Source organism: Vombatus ursinus, unplaced genomic scaffold, assembly GCF_900497805.2.
Source record: "Vombatus ursinus unplaced genomic scaffold, bare-nosed wombat genome assembly UNPS02014935.1, whole genome shotgun sequence".
NCBI lineage: Eukaryota > Metazoa > Chordata > Mammalia > Diprotodontia > Vombatidae > Vombatus > Vombatus ursinus.
Genome location: NW_020954713.1, coordinates 1,677,678 through 1,701,004, shown reverse-complemented (window position 1 = coordinate 1,701,004; position 23,327 = coordinate 1,677,678). Strand labels below are relative to the sequence as shown.

General features: G+C 44.9%; 1 protein-coding gene across 8 annotated transcripts in view; it reads left to right on the top strand.

The window, feature by feature from the left end:
• Window positions 1-23,327, top strand: part of EVI5L (ecotropic viral integration site 5 like) — a 64,137-nt gene that overhangs the window by 37,409 nt on the left and 3,401 nt on the right. For 6 of the 8 annotated variants that reach the window (XM_027844212.1, XM_027844214.1, XM_027844215.1 and 3 more), the window contains 7 exons: window positions 1,913-2,053; window positions 14,645-14,773; window positions 19,320-19,460; window positions 21,148-21,303; window positions 21,561-21,707; window positions 21,895-21,990; window positions 22,119-22,214. In XM_027844212.1, coding sequence (XP_027700013.1) covers window positions 1,913-2,053; window positions 14,645-14,773; window positions 19,320-19,460; window positions 21,148-21,303; window positions 21,561-21,707; window positions 21,895-21,990; window positions 22,119-22,214 — 906 coding nt within the window. Of the gene's footprint in view, window positions 1-1,912; window positions 2,054-14,644; window positions 14,774-19,319; window positions 19,461-21,147; window positions 21,304-21,560; window positions 21,708-21,894; window positions 21,991-22,118; window positions 22,215-23,182; window positions 23,284-23,327 lie in introns of all 8 variants that reach the window. The other 2 variants (XM_027844217.1, XM_027844216.1) reach the window with 2 other exon arrangements.

Below are 23,327 nucleotides of genomic sequence, written 5' to 3'. Positions count from 1 at the left end.
GAATCACTACTCTGTTTCCTCAGCCTGCCCTCTGTCCTCCCATCACAAATATAAAATGCTTCTTATGCCAGTGTCTGGCTTCTAATCTAATTCACCTACCTGTTTCACTGAACCATCTTTTCCAGAAACTTTCTGCATTGAGCCTGGATGGAAAAAGTCCATATTTGTTCTTTTTTTTTTTTTTACGAGGTTGGCTGGGGTGACAGCAGTGTGGTCGTATAATAGACTTATAGAATGGTGGAGTCTTTAGAAAGGACCATTGGGAGTCACCTAGTTCAATTTCCCACCCATCCAGTGAAGGAATCTCTTCAAGAAAACGTCCTTGAACTGTGTTTTTGTTCCCTTCAACAGGCTACCTTAGATAAATTTTATCAGCCAAGATAAATTTCCCAAGAGCTAGGGATCCAGTAAAATGTATGGATCTGGTTTGCTATCTGCTCCTTCACCTGCCCACCCCCATCCCTTTTTTTAAGCCCTTAAAACATTCATTTGTTTGCCATACACGACATAAGGGAAGAAATGATGATCCGGACCGGGGCGAGGAAGTGACAGACCTCATGTCTGACGTGGTTTATCTAAACTATAGAATCCTGGAGACCAAGCTGCCAGCCCAGTTTCTCTGGAGCTTCACTTGTTGCTGGATTTTAAGTTCCTTAAGGACTAGGAGTATATCTTCATTTTTATAACCCTTTCAGAATCCTTGTGGTTAGGTGCACAATAAATGTCTATTGAATAGAATTATTGATGCAGCTTGGGATAATGGAAAGAGCTTTTAGATCCTGCGTCAGGAGACCTTAGGTGCCAATCTCAGCTCTTTCCACTAAATTGTTATGTGATCTTGGGCAAGTCAGTGAGGTGCCTTTCAGCTCTTGGTCTACGTTTCCAAGACTTCTTGGGGCCTCAGCTGCTTTGGTCAGTTGGGCAAACATTTAAGCGCTTCCTTACTACTTCTATAAGACTGTGATTTCAGCACTGTAGATACTCCCTCTACTGATGCAGATTACAACCTTTCTATGCCTCCCTAGGCTTTATTATGAGTTGCTGTGGCCATAAAAAAAAAAAAAAAGAAAAGAAAAAATCATGGCCTGCCAGCTAACCTTCTAATATTGAACCTCTTTAACTTGAGCGATATTGGTGCCTTGATGAAAGACGTAGTCCGTTGCTTGGTTTAGGAGCTGCCAGAGCTTTTGCTCTGCTTGTGTAACCTTCAAGAACCTAGTCACCTGATCTCTGTGTCATCGATGCCTTATCATCTGTAAAATGAGGAGGGTGAACTAGATCATCTCTAAACTTTCCTCTCCATTATTTCATATGATCCTCATAGCACCCCATGAGAAAAGCCTTGCCACAAAGCAGCTGTCCTGAGGTTGGTGAGGGGCTCCGACATGCTGCTTTACTGACTCTGTAGTCCCCTGCATTCCCCTGAGGATCCAGAACAGAACCCTTCCTGTTGCAGAGTTAAACAGGGGCAGGACAGGACTCCTGTGGGCCTACAGGTGGAGCATTTGAGCCACAGTTTGTTTATTTTTTAATACCGGGCACAGCCAGGTCCCTAAGAGGAACAGTAGAGTACCAAGAGAATTAGGATTTGGGGATTCTAGGCTCCTGGCAAACTTGACTTGCCTTCTTCCCCACTCCTGCTAGTTTGCTGCTTCTCTTTTGCCTTTCTCACAAAGCTCTTGATTACTACCTTTTCTCCCTCTCTTTTCTTACTCCTTCACCATCTCCCAGCACCTCATCATGAAGCCTAACCACTCTGCCCATGTCTAGCACACTCTTGTCTCACATCTCCCCTTGGAGCCCAGATTCTATCTTTGTGTGGCATGGGGTGGGAACCAACAATTGGGAGGGGTAGGTTGGGAGGCAGGAGCATGAAGAATCCCTGTATAACTGGACCTCCCTTCTCCTTTAGGGGCAGGTCACCCGAGCCCAAGAGGCTGAGGAGAACTATGTCATCAAAAGAGAGTTAGCTGTGGTGAAACAACAGTGCAGCTCAGCCACTGAGAACCTCCAAAAGGCTCAGAGCACCATCCGGCAGCTCCAGGAGCAGCAGGTAAGCCCCTCATGCCATACCTGGGCAGGGAGGAAAAGGGACCCAAGGAGATGCTAACACTACCTCTGGCAAGCCGGCCCTCCCAAAGGTTGTTTGTACCCTGCAAATATGAACAAGTCACGTATTTGGGCTGTGTCCCTCTGAGCCAGATACACCAAAAGGAGGTAGATCCAGGGAGAAAGCAATGATACAAATAATTCAGAGGTGCTGTCTAAATGGGAATCCTAGCCTAGGAAAAAAAAAAACTTTAAATTTAGAGTCAGACAGCTTGGACTTAGATCCCATCTCTGCTGCTCACTAAGTAGCATGACAGAGTGGGTCAAGTGTGGAATGTGGTCAGACAGGCAGGCCACAGCATTTATTAAGCACCAACTATGTGCCAAGCATTGGGCTAAGTGCTGGGATTACCAAAGGGAAAAAAAGGCAAAAGACAGTCCCTGCTTTTAAGGAGCTCCTAGTCTAATGGGAAAGACAACATGAAAACAAGTATGTATAAATGAGATATAGTTGTCAGGAAGAACTAGGTTCAAATCCTAACTCACATATTCACTAGCTATGTGATCCTAGGCAAGCCAGTTAAACTCTGAACCTCAGTTTCCTCATCCATAGAGTGGGGATGAGAATAGCACCCCCCCCACACACACACACACAAGGTTGTGAGGCTCAAATAGCATAATGCATGTCAAGTACTTGCAAACTTTAAAGCATTATAGAACTTTGACCTCTTATTGTCTATGTGACCTTGAACAAGTATCCGCACTTCTGTCCACCTCAGTTTGTTCATCAATCCAATAAGGATAACAAGGTCCATAACCAGGTCCATGTTGTAAGAAAAGTGCTTTTCAAACCTCACAACATAAACTGAATGTGACTGATTGGACAAGTCACTCCACCTTTCTTAGACTCCATTTCTTCATCTGTAAGATGAGAGACTTGGCCTGAGGTTCTTGTTACAGGTCCTTGCAGCTCTCAATCTGGAGGACTGTTGGATTGGGGCTGGGGTAGCTGGAAGAGGAAGGAGGGGGAGTGACTGACCTTCCCAAGGACATTTGTCTTTGGGTAACCTCTGGAAAATGGCTTGGCTGTCTCAGGACACATATGAGAGCTATATTCTGATCCCACATCTAGCCGGATGAACTTGGACAAATGGCCTCACCCCCTCACAGTAGTCTAGATGCTCTCCAAAGGTTGTTCTCACACTCACATTCCATGGCACATCAAATCAGGTGACTCAATGGGTAAAGTGCTGAACCTGGAATCAGGAAGACCTTGTTTCAAGTCCTGTCTCAGACGCTCCCTGGCTGTGTGACCCTGGGCAAATCATTTAACCTCTGTCTGCCTCAGTTTCCTCATCTATAAAATGGGGATTATTATAGCACCTACCTCCTATGGTTGTTGCAAAGATAAAATGAGATAATATTTGGAAAGCACTTTGCAAACCTTAAAACACAATATAAGCGCTCAATAAGATAGTTATTGAGAAACCTGTACGTGGGCTAGGAAGCCATGGAAAACTAGTGTGAGCTATCACTACACACACTCAATGGCCAGCAATTGATTGTGTCCCCCCTCCTCCAACTCCAAACCTTCCTAAATCTCCACCACACAAGTATAATCATCCCCATATGAACTCTTATAACCCCCTTTGCATCCAAGAGGCTACATGGCAGAGAGAATATTTTTTTCACAGTGAGCTGAACAACACACACAAGGACTATCTTCTTAACCCCCAAAGTCCTACAGCAGTACGAGATAACCCTAGGTTACCAAGGTTGCTGGGGAAGCAATTCCTGTGGACAAGGGGCCAGCCATCCCATCAGCTACTGACTGACTACCACTCCAAAGCAGGCAAGCCAGCCTAACTGAAACAGCGTGGCACCTTGGGGAAGAGATGGGAGGCATTTTCCAAGCAAGTCAAATCACACCCCTCCCCTCAGACTCCAATGAAGATAGCCCAGGACCCTGAACCCAAGAGCCTTAGTAACATCAGTGCCCTCCAGACCACCATTTTCACTTCTAGCCCGGCTCTACAGCTATCACTGTGGAAGGAAAGCAGTAACTGAAGAAAGGGGACCCCATTTCTTCCACACTATCAACACCAGCTGCTTCTAATAGGCAGGTCAACCCAAGACCCTCAGGAGTGGCAACAACCCCAGACCACTGATTCTGCTTCTTCCCAACACCCCCGCCCCAGCCCCTATGGAGATGTGACCTGACCGGTGCTTCAGCAAATGTGCCCTTGCCCTCTCCTCAGCAACCACATCCCCTGCATACCAGGGAAAGAAAGTTTCACCACCAAAGTCCTTGGCATTGTCAAATGGTTCTACACCAAAAACGGATGTGATTTTATCAGTAGAAATGAGATTAAAAAAGATGCAGCACTATCTGCTTTGTCATCACACCCTAAGGACCATGGGTCCTTTCCATCTGACTTGCAGCTAGAACTTTCTATGTATTTTATTTCCCCCATTTGAATGTGAACAGGGACTGGATTTTTCTGTTTATATCTCCAGCATTAGCACAGTGCTTTGCACATATTAAGTACTTTAAAAATGCTTTTTCATTCATTAATTCAAAGGCTGTGTCAACAGAACATAAGCTCTAACATATACTCACCCTGGAAAGGCATTAAATACCGACCGTCTAATTTCCAAGGACCAACCTGGTTAAGTTCAGAGAGGCTTATTACCAGTAGATTGGCTGCCTGATAATGAATCCTTTTGCCATCACAACCCAGGAAATGACAAAAAAAATTTTAAATGTCCCTCAGTCCCATGTGGCCTCCTTCTACTCCTTCAGTGACAGAATGGTGGAAAGGAGAGAAGATGCCAAGAATCACACAGTTTTTAGACCGTCTATAAACATTAACTTAGCTATTGGTATTTTAAACGTGAAGTCCTTGTCCAGTGACTCGCAAGTAGACATACTACTGAAAGAACTAAATCAAATCAATTTTGACTTTCTTGCCAAAAATGAATCCAGAAGACAAAGGAAGTGGCAGTTATATGGAAGGATAGCTCATAGGTTCTCCTCAGGCATATGAAAGAGTCAGGCATACAAAAACAACAAGAAACATTGTTTCATGAGATATTTGACCTCTTATATTGTACTCATGATAAACATTTGCAAGAAGATATTAAAATAATTATAGTTTATGTATCAACATATATTGATGAAATAGAAAAAAAATTATCAACTCAATAAGAACTTCCCTTCAATTAATTTTCATATATTTTCATGTTTTGCAACTTTAGTGCTAAAGTGGGCATGGGGAATGTAGAAAAAAAAATTAAGAGTGAGAAATGAAAGCAGCCAAAGGGTTATAATACAGAAGTCACATAATAATACATCGCAAATACCTTCTTTGAGAAGAGAGTCGGGAAATAGTAAACAAGCTGAGTGCCGAATAGCATCGCAAAAATGGAATTAATTATATTTTAACAGACAGAAAACAACAGGTTACCTGTGTGGGAGTTATTTCCGAGTCAGCTGTGTGTACAGCCAGACTGTTAATTTGTTAGAGCAAAGGTCAAAATCAGCACCACATTAGAAGAAAGAAAAAATGAGAAGATATAACACATTTGGGCCAAGTCTAACCTGACTTAACTAAATGAGCTGTTGATATGGAAAATTGATAAATTAATAATATTAATAATAAAAAATTAAAGAGTAGACATGAACAGGGGTTGTCACTATTTCCTTAAGAAGTTCAGCTGATGTAAATCAGTTACCACAGCAAGGAGAGCAAGAGGCTTCCTCAGGCTCCCTCCCAGAAGCTCCCTCAACCAGCAAACCTTAATTTCTTTGCCAGGCAAAGAAAGGTTATACCTCAGAGCAATGTCTGCTTAAAATCTAAACTCATTCATAAAATCATACAGAGTATGAGCAATATTGTTTCATAAAACAAGAAGAAGCAGTGAAAAGAAAAGCATTTTTACAGAAAACTTGGTGAGAAGTTGAATGAAACCAATCATACTGAGAACATTTAAGTATGAAATTTGAAGGAAGAAAATGAATGGGCAAAAAATGGAAAAAAAACCTGTTAAGATTTCTATCATTAACTCTTCTTTAATGGTAGTGGAATGACCACACTTGGACTATTGATATCACAGTCCCTAATTACATGAATTACTACATGAGGAAGCAGAAATGACACCAGAAACAAAGGCAGAAAGAACAGCTAGACTAAAAGTATATACAAAGGATGTCTGTGCAGGAGGTGACACAATTTTGAAGGTGTTGAGAGATTGATCCTCAAGTTATCTAAAAGGAGAGATATAAAAGGCTTGGGGAAAATGTTAGGCTTTATTACCTCAAAAAAAGCATCTGAGAAAATAGTGGTAACTCTACCTGTGTTACCGGTTCTACAAAACTGTAGGAGAAGAATCTATACAAACATTGAGAGAATCCTTGAAGATTTGAAAAGGGAGCAGTCTGACTTTCACCAATGACATTTTCTAGACTACATCTTTACAGTTGACTAAGTGGTCACTGAGCACATGTGTCCACATATACATGCAGTGTAAATGACCAAGAATTGACAGTAGAAAATACAAGATCACGTCTTATTGTTTGACTTGGTACCACAAAATGTGGTACCTGAAAGGTCCCACTCCAACATTCTAGCTTCCATGCTTATGTCAAACTCATTCAAGCTTCCTTAAAAGATGTAATGGTGAGATAGCTCTGTTCAAACCTCTGATGATTAATATCAAATGATGCATAAAACAAGACAACATGATCACCAGAGTGTTTGAGATCATTATGGAGAACATCCAGCACAGAGTTCGATTGGAAGAGGGCGTCATTATATGTGGTTCGAGCCTCTCCACATCCTTGTTGCAGATGACATTGTCCCAATTTCATCAAACCCTAAAACATTTGGGAGCCTCATCAACAAGAGTCAGAATCACTCGAGTGTTCAGCTTGATTCATATCTGGACAGGAAAAACTAAGTGGATGAAGAATACCTGTCCAGGCTATGATATATAGTTGTGATATGATATATGGATAATCCATAGAGCTAGCCCATCGATACATATGCCTTGGACAAACCTTGTGGATGGACCATAAACTGGGCCCAGATTTGAACAAGAGGAGGGGAGCAGTCTGAAATGCCTTTGGAAAAAAGTGCAGTGCTTAGAATGACTCAAAGCTTTTTGCTGAGACAAAGGCCCATCATTCTAACATCATTATTCCTCTGCTGCTGCTGCTGCGTGGCAGTAAATCACGGAACCCCACAGTCTCCAAAGAATTAAAGTTGAAGGTCACCCAAAGGGCAATAGAATGATGCATACTGGACTTAAGTAGGCTACAACATATTACTAATAAAGAATTGCCCAGGAAAAACAGGCTAATGAATTACAATAGAGAGGTGTATGACTAGAAAAGGAAGTGGGCTAGGCATGTAACAACAGTGAAAGGTAACTGAGGTGGTGAGATGCAGTGGAAAGAGTGCTGGATTTGAATTTAGAAGACCTGGGTTCAAATCCCAGCTCTTCTACTTAGTGCCTGTGTAACCTTGAGCAAGTTACTTTTAAACAGAGTAGGACCTATCTTTTCTGTGAAGATCTGTAAAATGAAGAGGCTGAACTAGATGATTTCTGATGTCCCTTCCAGTTTGAAATCATCCTATAATGACTAGTTTTCCTGCTATGCTGGGATCCAGGAAATGTTAAGAGATCCACAGGAGGACACCCCTGTCCAACATGTTAGGTGGATCCCCTGTAGAGAATTTATCAGAGCAGATGAACAAGATATGCAAAAAAATGTGCAGACATGGAGGGGTTCCACCTTTGGAGGTAGAGATCCCCCAAGCTAAATATCAACTAAATATTGAAGACTCCACTATGTGTGTATATGGAGAGGGGAAGGGATTAGAACTTTAGTTCACTCCAAACTCCCTTTCCTAAGGAGCAGCTACATAATAGTAGTAAATTACAGCTAATAATAGCACTTTAAGGTTTCTAAAGTGTTTTACACACTATTTCACTTGACATTTGATTTTATTTGAGTATAACCTACTCCTAGGGAGCAGAGAGAAGAGCTGGGCTTGCCTGCCAGGGTGCTGATGGCTTTCCCTAAACAGAGGTTGCATCTCCCTGGGATGTGAACCCCAGGATCTTTGGCCTCAGGAAAGAGAAATGAACCAGCCTTTGGTTCTTTATGAACAGGAGCAAATGAAGTATTCTTCCGGTTAGAGACAAAATCAGTTTGAGCTTTTCTCTCCATCAGGCCAGGACCATCATTTAAGGACTTCATGGCCATGTGTTTGGATGAAGTGAGACTTGAGTGTGGGTCTGGGCATCGCTGTGTGCAAAGGCCTGAGGCGGAGCTGCAGGACAGGAATGTATATGGTTCTGTCCAGATACAAGATCCCTGAGGAACAGGCTTGGGTAATAATCAATCATCAAGCACTTATTAAGCAATTACTGTGTGCCAGATACTCTGCCAAGCACTGGGGATACAAAGACACAATCCCTTTCCCTCAAGGAGCTTACATTCTAATGGCAGAGACAACCTGCAAACAACAAGTATGTACTCAGTACGTACAGAGTAGATGGAAGGTAATTTCAGAGAGAAGGCCCTAGTAGTTAGGGGTGGGAGTACCAGGAAAGGCCTCCTGCAGAGAGTGGCATTTGAAGTGAGTCTTGGAGGAAACCAGGAAAACCAGTAAACACAGAGGAGGAGGTAGAACATTGTAGGTTAAGGGAAGGCTTGGGGTCAGGAGATGGTATTTTGCTTGAGAAGTAAGAAAGCCAATGTGACTGGATTCTGGAGTGTGTGTAAGGGAGTAAAGGACAAGGTTGTTAAGAAGGCAACGTTGTGAAGAGCTTTAAATGGAGGTAGCTGGGTCAGACATGGAGGACAAAATTAGGACTCTGGGAGACATGTAATCACAGAGAGAGCTTTAGAATTTAAGTTGGAAGGGATGGGAGAGGTCATCTAGGGCAACCAAACCAAACTAACCGAAATTAGGAGTCCAGTCTATAGCATCCTTGGCTTAGTATCTCCTCTGTTCTTAGGAGCAACTGAGATTAAAAGTAGGGCTCTTTTGCACAGGATATCTGTGTTAGAGTCCAGAGCCTCTGCCTCCCAGGAAGAAAAGTATTTGTCATCTCTGTAACCTGCTAAGTGTGTGTGGTAAATTCAGGGGACTTCCTTGGAGTCCCCCCTAGTCACAGGGAAGCATCTGTCCTGGTCCCCCCAGCCTCAGACTCATTTCTTATCTGATAAACTGTCAACAGCTGCAGACCAAACTGTGCAACGGTTCCTCCGTCCCCACCCATGCTCCCTCCTCCCACTTCACTCCGTGGTTATGTTTACCCTCCTCTGGAGCTAACAGGCCACCCTGTTGGAGGAACCTGTTAGCTTTTCTTTCTCACATCAATAAAGAGTTCGCAGGTAAGGAGAGCAGTTGTCTTCCATTCTACAGTATTTAGCATGAATCAGGACCTAGTGTGATCAGGAAATGCCTGAGGGCTGCTCTGCACACTGGCTAGTGAGACAAAACATCTGAAAAGAAGGTTTATGGTAAAGGCTAAAGGAGCAAGGATGGTTCATTCTGGAAATAGAGATTGATAGGAAGTGAGAGACACAAAGGTCCCTGAGCCTCAGGACAGTTCATTTAAATCTTTCTGGGCCTCACCTTCTTGTCAGTACAAGGCGGGGCAGCAGCCAGATGATCTCTAAGGTCCTTTCTAGCTCTGACAGCCTAGGATCTGTATCATATGGAAGGTGGAAAGCAGCAGAAGACATGAGGACAGCAAGAGGAATTAGATTTTAGGAAGACCCTGAAGAGGATCACTGGAACTAATCTGATGGGAGCTATGGGAGTGAGTGAGAGACAGAAAAAAGATAAAGGGAATGGGGGTGGAGTAGGAGAGAGAGCACATTTATTTAGTGCTTATAGCATGCCAAGTACTGCCCTGGATAATAAGAGCAAATGTTTATATAGAGCTTCCAGGTTTGTAAAGCACTTCACATACATTTTTTCATTTGATCCTCACTACAGCCCTATGGCGTTGATACCACAGGTATGATTATTCCTCCTTTTACATAGGATGAAATCAAGCTTCTCCAAGTTTGTGATTTATCTGTGGTCTCATAGTAAGTTGTGGAGGGAGAACTCTTTCCGGTATGCCAGGATGCCCCTGATGAATCAGGTGCTTTGTTAGGTTGTCTTCATTACCGCTTAGGTTCTTTCTGAGTTAGACTTTGTCCCTTCCCCCTCTTTAAGTGCCTTAGCCTCCCAACAGTTGCCTTGTATCCTCATGCTATCCCCATATTCTCAGAAACCTTGAGTGTGGCGTACCTCCTTCTTCTCTGTGTCTCTCATTTCGCTGGACCATCAGGAGCCCGTTACTTGAGATTCCAGCACCCTGCCCATGCGTGGAGAAACTGTTTGACCAGTGAACAGGGGCCGCATTTACTGGCTGGTCTTTCTTCCTCTGCCTCAAAGGGGCTTCCTTAAGACTTGAAAGCAAAACCATAAATGTAAACATCTCTTTTTAATCACTGTTTTTTTCTCTCTCTTGAGCTGTCACTCAGATACTTTTCACATATTGAATCTCCTTTTATAGTAGTTTTCAATATGAAGAAAAGTAATTCTTTTTAAAAATTTATTTTAATATTAAATTTATTTATTTATTTATTTTTAGTTTTCAACATTCACTTTTATAAGATTTTGAGTTCTAAATTTTCCTCCTTCCTCCCCTCCCCATTCCCCAAAACAGCATGCAATCTGATACAGGCTATACAGGTATATTCATATAAAACATACGTCCACATTAGTCATGTTGTGAAAGAAGAATCAGAACAAAAAGGAAAAACCGTGAGAAAGAAAAAAAAGTAATTCTTTTTTTTGTTTCCTAATCTTTATTTTTTTAAATTTATTTTTAGTTTTTGACATTCACTTCCATAAGCTTTTGAGTTTTAAATTTTCTTACTCTCCCTCCCCACCTCCTTCCCCAAGATGGCATGCAACTGATAGGCTGTACTTATACATTTCTATTAAACATATTAAGAAAACTAATTCTTAAGAGATGGAATAATTCTCATTGTCTAGAGTTTAATTTTGTGGTACTTAATATCACAAGGAACTGGGTCATAATCCTGACAGATAGAAACTTCCTTTTAATGTTTCATTTGTCTACTGAGAAATGTTTCTGCTCTATTTCCCATACTATTGAAAGCTTCCTTTGAGCGTTTTTCCTGGTTCTATCCTTGAAAAAATCATTCTTTTTCCAAAGTACTAACTTTTTACATGATCACTGAGAGCAAAGCCTCATCTCTATGTCAAAAGAGACTTCGCTTTCTACTGTTTTCCATGCTTCTCTAGGACTCACAATTTTTCTCCTTTCTTGAAAGATAAATAATGAAATTTTTCTAAGCCAAGTTAGCAGTAACTCAAAGCCCCAGTTTTAATAGTGACAATAATTATAATAATAGCCAGCATTTACATAGCACTTTAAAGTTTACAAATGCTATCTCATTTGATTTTCAACAACCCTGGGAGGTAGGTGCTACTTTTAAGGAAACTGAGGCAGACAGGCATTAAGTCACTTGACCATGGGTCTTACAGCTAATAAGTGTCTGAAGTCAGATTTGAACTCAGGTGTTTCTTACTCCAGGCCTAGCACTCTATCTTCTATACCACCTAGCTCTTCCTAATAGGATGCTTTAAAGGATGTGTAGTTGAGTTAGTGTAGATGCTCTTTTCATTAACGCAGCTTGCAAATCCTTTTTTTTTTGTGCTGCACCATTCCTGTGGTATTTCCTCATATATCTTCCATAGAGCATCTCTATCTGATTCCTTCTTTTAGTCCATATTCTCTGGGACCTCCAGAAAGCAAGAATCTGGATAAAAGAGAGAAAGAGGGAGAGAAAGAGAGAGAGAGAGAAAGAGTGTATGTATGTGTGTGAAGGAAATGTGGAGAACAAATATGGTACCACAAGGCCTCACGTGGAATGAGGACCCTTATAGGTCACTCTTTTTTTTTTCTTCATTTTGTTTTTTTTTGTTTAGGCAATGGGGTTAAGTGACTTGCCCAGGGTCACACAGCTAGTAAGTGTTATGTGTTTGAGGTCGGATTTGAACTCAGATCCTCCTGAATCCAGGGCCAGTGCTCTATCCATTGTACCACCTAGCTGCCCCGATAGATCACTCTTGATCCCCAGGCCACACCTAGAAAACTGTTGTTCATCTAAGTAGATCTCATACTTGGTTGGCTATAGACTACTTAGCCAGAGCCACAAACCTTAACAGTCCTAATTTCTATCCTCTATTCACTCTCCCCTTTCATTGTTCTTGAAGAACCATTCTGTGGAGCTTGGGGAACTTACTGTCATTGTAGATTAAAATGTTCAATGAAGTGTACACTTAGAAAACTCACACACCCTTTTTTCTTTGACATATATTGTGGCCCAGCTGGTGAACAAATAAGCACCCACTACCTGAGAAGCACATATCTAGATGCTAAATACAAGGCTCAGCACCAGCAGGGATCTTACTAGGCGAGGGGCTCTTATTCCCTTACATTTGATGAACATTTATTAGTAGGGTACTATGTGTGAAGGTTTGTGCTCATCCCTCAGGCTACAGAGACCGATACTATGCAGACCTTCCTCCAGGAGGCAAATATGTAAGGCAAATATAAAAATCACTCTGACACAAGAGTGCAAGGGAGTAGTCCAGGCAAAGTGCAATGAAAATTTGAAGAGGGAAAGATGACTTTTGCTTGGAGGGATGAGAATCACGAAAGGCTTCATAGAGAAGATAACATTTGAATTGAACCCTGGAGAAAGGGAGGAATTTTAAGAGATGGAGATGTGAGAAGAAGAGAGAGCATTCTAGGTATGGGAAATAGTGTGAGCAAAAACACAGATAGGAGAAGGAAGGAGGACAGTGGCAAATGAAGAGCTGCCCCGTTTGGCTGGAATATGAAAGACAGTAATACGAGATGAGGCTAGACATGTGTTGGAGCCAAATGATGAAGGCCTTTTGAATGGCAGTATGAGGACTTTATGTAATGGGTAAATGTGAAAGATATTTGAGTAGAGGCCATATGCATTCACTCCAGATGCTTTCTTAGGCTCCAAGAATTGCCCAGACTTTCCCACCCCCACACCCTGCATCTCAGGGTGAGACTTCAGCAAACATAGACTGTCAGAGTTGGAAGGAAGCATCTAGTCCAACTTTGTATTTTATAGACGAAGAGACTGAGAATCAGAGAGTGAAAATAACTTTCCCAAGGTCACACAGGCAGTTTGTGGCATAACCAGAACAAGAACACAAGGATCCTTACTCCCTGAGCCTCAGTGCTCTTTTTACTTCTTTCCATGTGAAAGTGTTTAATGACTTGGAGCTTAAAGACGATGCCTAGGTTGTGGGTTGTGTATATTTTACACTTCTATTCGTAACTGCCTATTCTTTGGTTTCTTTTTAAGTTCCAACTAAAATCCCACCTCATATAGGAGACCTTCCCTAACCTCTTTTAATTCCAGTGTCTTCCCTTTGTTAATTAATTCATATTTATCTTGGATATAGCTTGCTTTGTCTGTTTACATGTATGTGTGTGTGTGTGTGTATGCATATACACACACAAAGTTGTCTCTCCCATTAGATTATAAGCTTCTTGAGGACAGGGACTGTCTTTTGCCTCTTTTTGTGCTTAGCACAGTACCGTGTACTGTGCTAATATAGAATATATAAGCACATAAATGCTTAATAAATATTTATTGAGTGATTGATCAATTAAGTTCAGTTAACAGGTGATGATTATTCTGTACTTCCTACCACCCACATATGTTTTATTTTCCCCTTTTGGCCTCCGAACAGGCTATGGTGACACAGGGTACAGAGGGCAGAGGCACAGGTTGAAAAGTTCTAGCCAGCAGTGAATGCTCAGGGCTGTGTTTCAAGGCCTAGCATTTGCTTCTAGGGAGAGCCCAGTGGACCTGAAAGGAAAAAATGACTAGAAGCTAGAATCCTGAAGACTTCTGACATGGAAGGGACTTCAGGGGACAGCCTGTACCTGAGCAGGCATCTCCCCTACACTCTCCTCAGCCAGAAGTCAGCCAGATTCCATTCGATGTGCACCCAACAAGAGCTCCCAAGGCAGCCCCTTGCACTTCAGGACAGCCCTAAGCATTATTAGGAAATTTTTCCTTGAGCCAAAAATTGCCCTGTCTGCAACTTCTATACCTACTGCTCCCAGTTCAGCCTTCTGGGGTCAAGTGGAGCAAGTCTTATCCCTCTTCCCTGTGATTGTCCTTCATGTATTTGAAGACAGCTCTCATGCCCTCCCTTAAACCTTCTCTTCTCCAGGCTGACTATCCCTAACTGATCTTCATATGGCACAGTATCCAATACGCTCGTTATTTTGGCCAACATTCTTTCTACGTGCTCTTACTTATTAGCATCCTTCCTTAAAAGCGATACCCAGAATTGAACACAACGCTGCAGATATGGTCTGACCAAGGCAAAGAACAGCAGAACTCTTGCCTCCCTTGTTCTGGACACGATACCTCTAGGAATGCAGCTTAAGTCAGGTTTATATCTTACCCTACCACATGTTTTGTCCCATGCAGGATAACCCTCGCCTAACAGAAGAGTTTGTGGCCCACCTGGAGACAGAACTGGAACAGTCTCGAATGCGTGAGACAGAGACCCTGAGTGCCCTTCGAGAGATGCAAGACAAAGTCCTGGACATGGAGAAGGTGGGGCCCATGAGGAAGCGGGGTGCCTTGGAACTGGCAAACAAAAGGGTCGGTCTGGGTAGGACCAAAGACTATGCTGGTTATTTTTTTTTTTTTTGGCAACCTATCCATATTCCTCACCTCAGCCTATCAGTTGTTTTGTTGGATAAGATGGGATGGATAAGACAGAAACTACCTTCCCCAAATAGCTAAGTTTCTATGGCTTCAGAGAGAACCTCTGGATTTTCCTATATTATGCCCCCTCCCAACCACCACTGCCTTATTTGCTTCTATGGCTTTCCTCTCCCCTGCGGTCAGTCCTCCCTCTGCAAACCTTGGTGAAGATGTTATCTGTGGTACCTTCAAAGACATGAGCCCAGAGCTCTCCTACCACCATCTCCACACACCCTCCCCCACCATTTCCTTCCTGCCTCTAAGTGCCAGGAAAGAGGCCACCAGAGAGCACTGAGAGCCACTGCCCCAATCGTGAGGGGCAGTAGAGGAAACAGCTCGGAGTTAGAGAGTCAGGGTACGAAGACAGAGAGGCCAGATAGCTGGCTCCTTTTCTCAGCCCTGAGGCAGAGAGTTGGCACAAAACCGAGGAAACAAACGTCTTGATCCTCTTCCCATATACAGAACTGGACCTATCGGCTTTGGGTGGAAGGCTTATGCCCAGGTCCTATTTCCAACTCTGAGGTGGGGAATTAGGGCTCTGGACAGAAAGGCCAGATTCCTGGATCTTATTTTCAGTCCTGAAGTGGGAGAATGAGGGTACATGACCAAGAAACTAGATAGTTTTGTCTTCAGGCATGGAGACAAAAGGAGATGTGGTGGTTATAGAACCATACTACCAACCCAGAGAAACAGTATACGAGGCATTGGGACTGTCTTCCCCAAAGTTATCTGAAGATCTCCAAGCACTTGTCAGTCAATCACCAAGCATTTAGTAAGCACCTACTATGTTGAACACTGGGGATACAAAGAAAAGCAAAAGACAGCCCCTGATCTCAAGGAGCTCCAAGTCTAATGGTGGAGATGACATGCTGACAACTATGTACAAATAAGATATATACAGGATAAATAAGGGGTGGTCTCAGAGGGAAGCTGCTAAGATTAAAGAGGCTTAGGAAGGACTTTAGCAAAGACATGAAGAAAGCCACATATTTATCCATCCATCCCCATCCCATCAAAGAATTTTACTGCTGGAGATTCTGTCACTCTGACCTTGTAGATCAATTGGTCCAATCCCCTATTTTATAGAGATAACAACTGAGGAACAGAAAGTTAAGTGTATTGTCTCCTACACAAGCCTCATTTCTCTAGATACTTATACAAAAAGAGTTTTTTTTAAAAGTGTTGCTTCTGCATTATTACTGGGAAGACAGCTCAGTTATTATGGTTAACATGGCTTGGGAGAGAGGTAGGTGACATACTTTTACCTTCCCTTCTCCTCCCATACCCCAACTACCTGTATATGTACATACACAGAAACTTGTAGACATAGAAACTATACTTGTAGACATAGAAACATGTATACAACACACACAACATATAAATTATCACATAAAAAGTTTGGCTATAAAGCAGTGAGACTGTTCTTATAAATCCTGTCCCAAAGTCAGTCTCAGGAGTTTATGGTCACACTGTGTGTCCACAGCATGGAGAGAAGAGAGACACAACTTGGGTCTCCCTGGGCACCCTCTGGTTGTAAGGCAGCAATCCTTCTGTGGGCATTTGATGAGGAGATGGTTCAGAGAGACTAGTGTCTCCAACTAAGGAAAGGGCCATTTTCAGAAGCAGAGCCAGCTTAGAAATTACAGTGGGATGTGTCAGATCAAGTACTGGGCTTGTAATTAGACCCGGGTTCAAATAACAATTCTGACACTAATTGGGTGACTGTGCAGGTTACCTTAGTTTCTTCAACTGTAAAATAAGGATAATAATATCTGTAAGACCTTCTATACAGCGTTGTAATGAAGCTTCATGAAATAATATGTGTCAAGTACTTTGAATACCTTAAAATGCTGTATTAATGTCAGTTTGATCATTACAATTTTAATAGTGGTTATAAACCAGATTTGGCCCTGGGCCTAGTTTTCCATCTGTGTCCTTCCTTCCTGGACAGAGCTCAGTAGATTTGGCAAATTTTTCATTTCAGGGCTTCTATTCAGATAGAAAAGAACTTGGGGCTGAACACACCCCCTGAAGGGGTCTTGTTTGCCTCCAGTGACACGAGAGAATATGGGAACCACTGTTTGGAGCATGCCAGCCATTCAAGAAGGCTGAGGGCAATGTGGGCCCCAAGGTTGGCCCTGCCTCCTCTGCCCAGTTTGAGCAGTATGTATGAAGGCTAGGGCAACTACAGGCATTCTACACCCCACCCCCAACTTCTATGGGCTACTTATTAGAGTAGAGATGCAGGATGCATTTCCTATCCTAACACAAACAACAGAGAAGCACAGTTCCCACCCCAGTTAGTTTCATATTGACTCTACTCTCCAAAATGGAGACTGCTAATGAGAAGGGATCAATTCATCTTTAGACAGCCTCAACATTAAATCAATCCCTGCTTCCTTAGGCCATAGCTTTGACCCCCAACCCTCACAGAGGCTGAAGAAGCCCTGTAAGAGGTACCCTATTCATTTGGAAGGAAGAGCTTAGAACAAACCCTATCTCTCCTCCATCTACTCCCCACCCTCATCAAAAACCAGGGCCCTTCTCTTAGGGCTCTAAAAATAGTGCCTTCGGAGTCCTCCCCACAGCCATTCGTGCAGTGATCTGATGTCACTCTCCTCAGTTTCAGTCAGAGTGGTTAGTACTGTCTCCAGACCTAGGCCTTTCATAGCATGAGGGGTACTGAGGGACCCCAGTTTGTGAGAGGGTATTTGGGAGTCCCTAAAAAGTAATTTATATTAATGTCTTAGGGTTCCCTACACACAGAGCTGGCTTTTTGACAAAAAGGGTGGAGGCCAATAGTTCCCCGTCTTTCCTGAATCTGGACAAGGAGAAAGGGATTTGGTCTATAATTTGCAGAGTGGAGATTTAACGTGAATACAAGGAAGAATTTCTGATCCCTAGGGGGAAAGTGTCTTGATGTCTAGTGTAGTGGAAAGAGATTTGGTCATTAGTGAGGAGACCTTTAAAAGTCCAGCTCCAGCACTTGCTCGTTTGTAACCTTGGGCATGTCACAGCTTCTCTGAACCTGTTTCCTTCCACCATTGAAATGCCTCATGGGGTGATTGTGGGGAAAGCACTTTGTCAAGTCAAGTCAACAGCCTTTTATTTAGCACCTCCTAAGAACTGAGGGTACAAAGGCTGCCCTCAAGGAGCTCAGTCTAATGGGAGAAACAATACGTACAGGATAGACAGGATAAATTGGAGGTCATCAAAAGAGGAAAAGTACTAGCATTAAGGGGGATTGGGAAAGTTTCTTGTAGAAGGTGGGACTTTAGCTGGGACTTCAGGGAAGTCAGTAGGCAGAGAGGAGGAGGGAGAGAATTCCAGGCTTGGGGGACAACTGGAGAAAATGTCCAGAGGAGATAGATAGAGTGAAGAACAAAAATGAAGCCAGCGTCGCTGGATTGTAGAGTACATGGAGGGGAGTAAGGTATAAGAGGACCGGAAAGGTAGGAAGAGATCAAATTATGAAGGGCTTATAAAGCCCACCATGATTTTATATTTGAACCTGGAGGTGATATAGGGAGCCACTGGAGTTGATCGAATAGAAAGACGACATGGTCAGATCTGTACACTGTAACCCTTAAAGCGCTACATAAATAGTATTGCTTGTTCCACCTTGTTGTGGAACCTACTTTCCAGGGGAGCTGGGGAGAGTTTCATTGGTCTAGGTGATATAGGGACTCTTCTACTTGGAAACAGATGGATGGACAAGACAACTTCCTAGAAGCTAGAGGAGTTTATGATCTCTGCATCTTCTAAGTATCTGGGAGGGGCTGAGGGGAAGGGTCAGGTGTCAGACCCAGAGGGTGCCAGCAATGGGACAAGCCACATACTAGTACCTTTCCAGAAAGGTCACAAAGCAGGAGATCCAGTCTCCTCTTTCCAACTCCCTCTTTATTACATCATTCATCTCTCCCTCACTGCCTCCTTCTCTCCTTCCCTCCATGTGCCTGACTTCATTTCGCAGTCTTTCATCACAGTAACTTAGGCTTGAGGTTGGGAACCTGGGAAATGGAAGCTTTGAGTCCCAAAGGGGCTCTCCTTCTAGTCCTTAGCAGTAGGATTGACCTAGGAAGCCAGAGGTTCCTGGAAGGCCAGGTCCTAGGGCTCCCTTTACCAGCCTAGCTGTAAGAATGAAGCAGGGCAGTTGCCCCAGGTGGAGTTAGGGAGGGTATGGCCCTGGTGGTGAAGAAGATGGGTCACACAGCCTTTTGAGAGGTAAAGTAACCAACCAAAATGGTCTGGACCAAGGAGCACCAGACCCTAGTTGTCAAGAGCACCCACTGCTCTCTTCAAGTACCAATCTCTGGGGCCGAGCGAGGTGCAGAGGCAAAAGCCCAAAAGCCGGACTCCCTCCGCTGACTGTTCCCTCTTCTGCTCTGCCTAGAGGAACAACTCGCTTCCTGATGAGAACAATGTGGCCCGGCTACAGGAGGAGCTTAAAGGTCTAAAACTTCGGGAGAGTGAGGCGGTGACCTCCCTTCGGGAGCTGAAACTGCAGGTCCAGGAGCTCACAGACAGCTGGCAGGTGAGAGCGGCAGGAGCCGCACGCCCCGGTGGGCCTGGACTGGCAGTCCCAAACTCTGGGTTCAAGTGCTGTCTCTGCCACTTCCTTGTCATGTGGGCAAAATCATTTCCTCTCTCGAGCTTTGGTTTTCTTGAGGCTAACAAGGTTTGCGTGCCCTATTAGCATCTTCTTCCAGTGCTCCTCTGGAGAATGGAGGTTCCCCTGGCTTCTTAAAACCGTGCAAGCCGAGCAAGCCCTTGCTGGTACTACCAAGCTAGAGAAAAGGTTGGAGTGAGGATATGGCTGCAGATTGGTTATCTTTTGATAACAGAGTCTCAATTGTCATCTTACCAGCCCTTGCATGAACAGGAGTCCCCTGTGCACTAAGATGCCACAACCCTTCCACAGCCAATCAGCCGTGTTCCAACCCCAGGCTTCCCAGGATGGCGAGCCTGTTCCCCCTCATAGGATGCCACTTCTTGAGAGCAGAGATAGTTTTGTTTTTATCTTTGAACTACCAACACCTGGGACGATGCCTTGCCCATAGTAGGCACTTACTAAGTGTTTGCTAGATGGAAAAATAAAATTGAGTTACAAGACAAAGAGCCCTTTCCACTTATAGGCAGCTGTAATTGTTAGAAAATTTTCCCTTACATCAGGCCTAACTTTACTTCTTTGCAACTTCCTTCCATTGCTGCCCTCTAGGATCAAGAAGAATAAATCTAATCCCACTTCCCTCATGACATCCCCTTAGATACCTGAAGATCACTATTATGTCTCCTATTATGTCTCTTCTTTTCTCCAAGTGAGCATCCCAGTTCCTTCAGCTGATCCAAGTCTCTGTCATTGTCTCTGATCCAGTCACTCTTTTGGTCACCCTCCTCTGGATGCATTTCAGCTTTTAAATGTCTTTCCTAAAATGTGGTTCCTAGAGCTGACCACAGTCCCCCAGACAGGGTCTGACCAGGGCAGAGGACAGTGGGGCAATGATCTCCCTCATTTTGCTTTTCTTCTCTTGGCCATTTGGATTTCTGTGTCCTGTTGTTGATTTGTGCTGAGCTTACGGTTCACTGAATCCCACCAGGTCTTTCCCTAGGAATTGTTGTCTAACTGGGCCTCTCATGCCATTACTCATGCCTTGTATGGGAGAATGGTGTGGAATCCAGCCTAGCCTGTGCCCAGGAGGCTCTGGGCAGGGCAGGCCCCATTGTGGCTTCAGTTCCTAAAGCTGTGTAGCAAGGTGTGCACTGGAGGAGCAAGCACCCTCCCTGATGGGAAGCACAGATATTCTCGAGCACTGGAGTGATAAAGATAACTCACATTTATATAGTTCTTTAAAGTGGGCCAAGTGCTTTGTACTCACTCCCTCACAGGGCTGTTATGAGAAGTAGTGAGATAATGTAAATGCTTTGTAAATCAGGAAGCCCTATAGAAATGTCAGCTCTTATTGGTGAGGAACTGCTGCTGGGAGGACCTTCAGGTTCAGCCCCATTTAGCCAGTAACATGAAGCATCGCCCCCCCCAGGCAAAGCCAGAAAGAGGCCTCCCCCATGGCGCCCTCCCCGTATGTTTTCATCTTTCTGGCCTATAATCCTGGGTCTTATTTGGAAGATGTTCATCAAGTCATTTCACACTCCAAGAGTTGCGTTGAGATTCCCAGAGGCTGATCTTACCATCTAAGGTCTCTTCTGACTCTAAAACCTGATAGGCCCACCTCTCCCGGGGAGGGAGATGGAAGGAGTCTCCCAGAAAGCTGGCCCTTAGTGACCTGCAGGATGAACTGATGACTGTCCGGCTGCGAGAGGCCCATGCCCTGGCTGAAGGGAGGGAGCTGCGGCAGCGAGTGGTGGAGCTGGAGACGCAGGTCAGAGCACGGGCCCAGAATGAGGACCAAGGAGTGATCCCGTCTTCCCTGGTCTCCGCCCTCCCCTTGCCCCATGACCAAGCCTAGGCCATCTCCCTGCCTCGAATGGACCTCGTGAACCCCACTGGGCCTGGCTTGCTCCTTGTCGGTTACAGGCCAGGGGTCACCTCATTTTGTTAGACTGTGGTTTCTGGCTCTAGACGCCCCCTGCACTGCCTGGAGCCACTTGGTCACTTGCTGGTGACTTCTCGTCCTAGGACCAGATCCACCGAAACTTGTTGAACCGAGTAGAAGCAGAGAGTGCAGGCTTGCAGGAAAAGCTCCATTACCTGGTGGCTCAGAACAAGGGCCTGCAGACCCAACTGAGTGAGAGCAAACGCAAGCATGCTGAGGCTGAGTGTAAGGTGGGCCCCTGCCCTGCTCCCAGGCTGTGCTCGCTTCCCTGCATGCTCTGAGGCCTTTCCCCATCTTCCAGGGCCTGCCCTCCAGCCCAGTCTGCTGGGCTCCCACGAGTCCCCTCTTTCTCCCTTCCTTCCTGCCTCCCTCCCCTGAATCAGCTCCTATGCTTTCCTGCTGCTTTTGCCCCTCCAGAGCAAGGAGGAGGTGATGGCAGTAAGGCTCCGAGAGGCAGACAGCATGGCTGCTGTAGCGGAGATGAGGCAGCGCATCGCAGAGCTGGAGATTCAGGTGAGGGACCAAAGCCAGCGCCGGAGGATGTGACCCAAGAGGAAAGGCTGATGTGGGGAAGCCCCGGTCTCCTCTTTCCTCCGCTCTCCATTCAGCGACCTGGCATGGGGCACGTTTTTGTCTTACAGAGGGAAGAGGGTATGATTCAGGGGCAGCTCAACCACTCGGACTCCTCCCAGTACATCCGTGAGCTCAAGGATCAGATTGATGAACTCAAGGCCGAGGTGAGTGCCAGGCCTGCCCTAAGCTTGAACTTCTCAAGTTGCACGTCTGCCTTCTGGCATTCCAAGAAGGGAAACCAGCCATTCCCTCCCCCTTTATGCCAGGGCATAAGCTAATGTGCCCAGGAGAGACATTCCCAGGGCCCTGGACTTGTTGGCAAATTTCCCAGATGCTTTGCTAAGAAAGGAGCAAAGTGCATTTGTAGTCTTCCAAAGAACAGTCAGACTTTCCCTGAATGAGTGCTCTAGCTACCCCAGGGCAAATCGCAGGACTCTGGACCCAGACAGAGAACAGGGCATCCATCATCCAAACCTCTTACCAGTGGATGGGTCCTGTGGCAAAATGAGTGGCAGGAGCCCCTGGCCTGATAACGAGGAGATTGGAATTATGCTCCTGACTCTGCCACCGCCTCAGTGGGTGACCATGGGCATAGAAGCCCCTTCCTCTTCCCTAACCTTAGTTTTCCTAATCTGTGAAATGGAGGAAGAATCCCTGCTGGCCAGAAGTAGTATGAGGGTCAGCTGAGACGATGGAGGTGGAAGCTCGCTGGAAAGTTTGGAACTGTGAGCCATCTTCCATCATGATCACGCATTGCTGTTGTTTCGGTTTTTTATTGTCTCTAGAGCAGACACAGGGTTGTGCCTGCAGGAGGGGGTGATGGCAGGAATTGCAGGGGGAGGCCGAGAAGGCAATGTCTCCCAGATGTTCTCTCTCTAGGTCCCCATTCCATGAGCTGGCTATCTGCAGAGCCCCCAGTCATGGCCACGATCAGTGCCTAGAGAGGTCAGAGAGAGGGGCCAGCTGTCAGAGCTGGAAGGGCCCAGGCTGTCAGGGAGAAAATAAGGGAGGCCATGAGGCAGGACGGCCCGATGTGGGCTCCTTAGCTGTGCTTGGTGTCTCAGGCCCACGCGCGGGTCCCACGTCAGGACAGGAGCTCCCTGCCCCATAACTCTTGTCTTGATCCGAGCAGAGTCTCTCACCCTGGGCAGGCTGGCAGCTGGATCGAGGCGACGCACTGCATGCTGGGACTTGTAGGCTCCCACAGGCCACCCCTCCGTATCAGAGCCCAGGGTAACTCCCCCTCCCACAGAGCCTCCCTCTCAGGCTCTGGTGTC